Here is a 5,298-nt window from a genome sequence, read left to right as displayed (position 1 = left end):
CCCCACAGCCACGTGCTGCGCGCTAAAACCGGCTGTTTTGCCCCACAGCCGGCAGTTCTGCCCCCAAAACCACGATTTATGCCTCCAAATCAGCTGCACCCCACAACCAGGCGCTGTGCCCCACGCCTCGTGCCTCCGAAATCAGGAGTTTTACCCCAAATCCCTGAGCGCCGTCCTTGTCGTCGTTCCCCCCCCCTCCTCCAAGTCCGGCTGGGCTCGGCGCGCCCCCGCGCCCAGCTACCTGTCGCCTCGACCAATCAAAAAATCGCTCGGCCGCCCCCCGGTCACAGCCAATCAGAGGGCTGTCGTTAGGTGGATAAGAACTCACGGGCCGGATGAGAGGGGCGGGCTCGCACCCATCGGACTAGCGCCGAGAGCCAATCGCGAGAGGAGAACGGTGGTGATTGACGCAGAAGAGAGCTAATCGGAATGCTACCCCGGTGGAGGCGGTTCGCCGGTGTTGAGCGACGTCCTCTTGAGCCAATCACCCGGCGGGGGCGCGGCGAGGGGGCGTGCCGTGGATCTCCGTTAACCAATGGGGCGTGGCGGACAGGCGAAGAGGCGGGGCGAGGCCGGTGCGGGCGCGGGGCGGCGGCGGCGACCGGAGTCGCCATGGGCCCGCGCGGGGCGGCGCGGCTGACGGTGGCGGTGGCGGCGGTGGCGTTGGCGGCGGCTCTGCGGGCGTCCACGGGCGGAGGGCAGGAGGAGGGCGGGGAGGGCTGCGGGGGGCTGCGCGGCGTCACGGCCGTGCTGGGCAACAACACGCACCAGGTGAGCGGCGGGCGGGGCGGGCGGCGGGCGGCGGGACGGGAGGAGAGAGGGACCCCCGCACCGCCACCGCCCGGCGGCCGTGGGACGGACGGGAAGGAGTCGCCCCGCCCCCCCCCTCGGTGTGACAGCGGGCGGACGGACGGACAGAGCGAGGCAGGGAGGGACGGACTGACCCCGGGGCGCGCACCGGGCTGGGCGGGGGACGGACGGACGGACGGACGGACGGACAGACGGACGGACTGACGGGGAACGCCTTGCCGCCTCCTCCGGTGCAGACAGAGATCGGTTCTGGAGCCGGTAGGGCGGCTGGACAGGCGGACAGACAGGCGGACAGCGGCTGTTGGTGACCCCGTCCTGCCTGGATGGGACAGACGGACAGACGGACAGCTCCGTCATGCGCCTGTGGATGAACGGACAGACGGACGGACGGACTCACAGACAGCCCCGTCCCGCAGCGCAGGGTGCCCCAACACAACCGCCCCCCCCCCCCCCCCCCACAACGGCGTCCTCCGCCACCGCTCCCCGCAGGGTGCGCCCGCTCTGCCGGCCCGGCCGGTCGTTAATTGTCGCTAATTGGCACCCGGGGACGGGCGCCGCTGGGACGCACCGGGAGCGCGGAGTGGGACGTGGGTGGCGCGGCCCGGTGTCCCATTCGGTGTCCACGCCGAGGTCGCCGCTCAGCCGGAGCTCGTTTCCATCCCTTCCCCTTTTCCCCATTCCCTCCTCCTTGCAGGGAGGCGCGGGGCGGCGCTGCCCGTGCGGGCGCTGTTTGAGCAACGGGGACGGCGGCGGTGGCCTCATTTCCTCCCCTTCCTGAACGGAGCCTCCCCGCCCCGCCGCCAGCACCGACCGCTCCCCGCACCCCCCGACCCCCCCATCCCCGTGCCCTGCATCCACCTCCCGGGGTTGGGGACGCTCAGGGGCTCCGTATCCCCATCCCTGCGCTGCACAACGGAGGCCATTCCTTCCTTCTCTCTCTCAGTGCGTCTTCGACGACCTCAGCGGCTCCGTGTCCCTGTCGTGGGTGGGCGATAGCACGGGGGTAAGATGGGGCTGAGGGCTGTGGGTGCCGCTGCCCCGCTGGGGGGCTGTGGGGTTGGGGGACCCCCGGTGCTGAGCCCTGCATGCTGTGCTCCCGCAGGTCATCCTTGTGCTCACCACGTTCCAGGTGCCCTGGGTGATTGTGATCTCTGGGCAGTCCAAGCTGTACCGCAGGTACCGACCCCCCCCCCAAATCAGATTTGAGGAGTGGGGTCTTGCAGGCAAGGCCACCAAGGGGGTCCCGGTGGTGCTGACAGCTGTGCTGTGTGCATCCCGTTACAGTGAGGACTATGGGAAGACCTTCAAGGACATCACCAACCTCATCAACAACACCTTCATCCGCACCGAGTTTGGCATGGCCATCAGCCCCGACAACTCGGGGAAGGTGGGAACCCCATGCCTTGACCCACACCCTCAACCCTGACCATTAACCCCTACTCCCAACCCAACCCCTAAACCCTCCCCATTAGTCCCTACCCCAACCCCAACCATTCACCCCTAACCCAAGCCCCTAACCAAAACCCTGACCCAAACCCCCAACCCCCCCATTAACCCTTACCCCTGACCCCTCACCTAACCCCTAAGCCTAACCCTTAACTGCTAACCCAAACCCCTGGCACTCAGCGAGGTTTTGGTGCTGAGCCCTGTGCTGTGTCCCATCCCCAGGTCATCCTGACAGGTGATGTCTCCGGTGGCAGCCGCGGCGGCCGCATCTTCCGCTCGTCTGACTTTGCCAAGAACTTTGTGCAGACCGAGCTGCCCTTCCACCCTCTGGCACAGATCTCCTACCACCCGCAGGACTCCAACCACCTGCTGGCACTCAGCACCGACGTACGGCCACAGGGCTGGGGATGTGGAGGGGAGGGGGACAGAGTGGGGATGGGGACGTGGTGGGGATGGGGATGTGGTCGGGATGGGGACGAGGGGAACACAGTGGGGAGGGGGATGCGGTGAGGATGGGGCTGTGGAGGGGAGGGGGACGTGGAGGGAATGGGGACGAGGGGGACGCGGTGGGGAGGGGGATGCGGTGGGGATGGGGACGCGGTGGGGATGGGGACATGGAGGGGACAGAGACGTGCCATTGATGAGTGGAATTCATCTTTTGCAGAATGGCCTCTGGGTCTCCAAGGACTTTGGGGAGCGCTGGGAGCAGATCCACAGAGCTGTCTGCTTGGCCAAGTGGTGAGCGCCCGCCCGGTGTCTGCGGTGCCGGGACGGTGCTGCCCCATCGCTGCCTCCATCACCGCTCTCTTCCAGGGGTGCAAACGACGCCATCTTCTTCACCACCTACCTGAACGGCTCCTGCAGTGAGTGCCGCCCCCCCGCTGTCCCCGCAGAGCGCGGGGCACCCCGTTAACCCGCCGCCCCTTGTCCCCAAGAAGCTGACCTCGGCTTCCTGGAGCTGAAGAAAACCACCGACTTCGGCAAAACCTTCAAAGTCATCGGCACCAAGATCTACTCCTTCGGGCTGGGCGGCCGCTTCCTCTTCGCCTCCGTCATGACGGAGAAGGTGGCCGCCCCCTCCCTGCGCCCCTCCGTCGGTGCGTGGAGGAGCTGGGCTGAGGCTGTGGGTCCTGCAGGGCTTCACGCGGCGCATCCACGTCTCGCTGGACCAAGGTGAGAGCTGGAGCATGGCACAGCTGCCCTCCGTCGGCCACGAGCAGTTCTACTCCATCCTGGCTGCCAACGACGACCTGGTGTTCATGCATGTGGATGAGCCGGGCGGTGAGCGGGGCTGGGATGAGGATGGGATGTGGAAGGGGTGAGGATGGGGGTGGGATGGGGATGGAGGTGTGATGGGGTGAGGATGGGGATGGGGTGAGGATGAGGGGAACATGGGGGTGGGGTGAGGATGGGGATGGGGATGGGGTGAGGATGAGGATGAAGTGAGGATGGGGATGGCACGAGGATGGGATGTGGAAGGGGTGAGGATGGGGGTGGGATGGGGATGGAGGTGTGATGGGATGAGGATGGGGATGGGGTGAGGATCAGGGGAACGTGGGGATGGGGTGAAGATGGGGTGAGGATGGGGATGGAGGCGTGATGGGATGAGGATGGGGATGGGATGAGGAGGGGGATGAAGTGAGGATGGGGATGGCACGAGGATCAGGGGAACGTGAGGTGGGGTGAGGAAGGGATGGAGATGGGATATAGGGGGTGTGGAAGAATGAGGATAGGATGAGGATGGGATGGAGATGGGATATGGAAGGTGTGGGGTGGCATGAGGGTGGGATGAAGGTGGAGATGGGATGAGGATGAAGTGGGGCTGGGTTGAGGATGGGATGAGGATGGGGCTGGGCTGGTGCTGCGGGCAGCTGGCACACGGCAGCAGCAGCAATGAAAGCTGCTCCACACCGCAGCACGGGGCCCTGAGCCCAGGCAGGGCCGTGCCTTTGAGGAAGGACTTTTTCTCATTAATTCCTCCATGAGGAAACTAATTAGCGGGCAGTAGCTGCGGGAAAGCACATTCCTGGCACGAAGCGTGGCCACACGTCAGCCGTGGGGTTTTTTCCTCTCCCTGCATTGCTCCCTCTGTGTGGAGCCAGTGGGTGCCCAGATCCCCCCCATTTCCACCCCCCACCCCCCCAGACACCGGCTATGGCACCATCTACACGTCGGACGACCGCGGCGTGGTGTTCTCCAAGTCCTTGGAACGTCACCTCTACACCACAACCGGCGGGGAGACCGACTTCACCAACGTCACTTCGCTGCGTGGCATCTACATCACCAGCGTGCTGTCCGAAGGTGGCGGCCGTGGGGGGGCTTTGGGCTGGGGCTGCTGGGCAGGGACGCGCTGCCAACCCCCCCTGTGCCCCCCCTGTTCCCTGCAGACAACTCCATCCAATCCGTCATCACGTTTGACCGAGGTGGGGAGTGGGTGCCGCTGCGGAAGCCCAAAAACACGACGTGCGACTCGACGGCCCGCAGCAAGGAGGAGGTGGCTCTGCCCTGTGTCCCCAAGCAGGGACGCGTGTCCCCATCCCCACCCTCTCTGTGCCCCCCCCGGTGGGGTTGGGATGTAAAACCTCAGCTGTGGGGGGCGGCTGTGGGTCTGGGGGTGCGTTGGGGTCGCGCGGTGCGGAGCCCTGATGCGTTTGCTGCTTGTCCTTGCAGTGCAGCCTCCACATCCACGCATCCTACAGCATCTCGCAGAAGCTCAATGTGCCCATGGTGCCGCTCTCTGAACCCAACGCCGTCGGCATCGTCATCGCCCACGGTACTGGGAGGGGGGCAGGGAAAGGGGGGGGGGGTCCACGTCCCCATCCCCAACGCTCCTTGCTGCCCTTGTCATCGTTTTGGTCCTTTTATCCCCAGGGAGCGTCGGGGGGGCCATCTCAGTGATGAGCCCTGATGTGTACATCTCGGATGATGGGGGCTACACGTGGGCACGGATGCTGGAGGGCCCCCACCATTACGCCATCCTGGATTCAGGCGGCCTCATCGTGGCCATTGCGCACAGCAGCCAGCCTGTCAACGTCCTGGAGT

At 65.9% G+C, this 5,298-nt stretch overlaps 1 protein-coding gene across 1 annotated transcript; it reads left to right on the top strand.

The window, feature by feature from the left end:
- Positions 1-612: 612 nt before the first annotated feature.
- Positions 613-5,294, top strand: SORT1 (sortilin 1; the record flags this gene model as incomplete). The annotated part of the gene is made up of 13 exons (XM_042890717.1): positions 613-771; positions 1,754-1,813; positions 1,913-1,986; positions 2,095-2,197; positions 2,479-2,643; positions 2,921-2,994; positions 3,070-3,119; positions 3,195-3,322; positions 3,393-3,537; positions 4,402-4,557; positions 4,644-4,750; positions 4,927-5,029; positions 5,128-5,294. Coding segments are annotated over exons 1-13 (1,491 nt in total), but the record flags the coding sequence as incomplete, so codon positions are not given.
- Between the last annotated feature and the right edge of the window lie 4 nt (positions 5,295-5,298).

Source organism: Lagopus leucura, unplaced genomic scaffold (genome assembly GCF_019238085.1).
Source record: "Lagopus leucura isolate 7727_CA_CO unplaced genomic scaffold, USGS_WTPT01 140-5_obj-0_obj, whole genome shotgun sequence".
NCBI classification, from domain to species: Eukaryota; Metazoa; Chordata; class Aves; order Galliformes; family Phasianidae; genus Lagopus; species Lagopus leucura.
The sequence above is the reverse complement of the archived record's forward strand: the minus strand, read 5'-3'. Positions and strand labels throughout refer to the sequence as shown.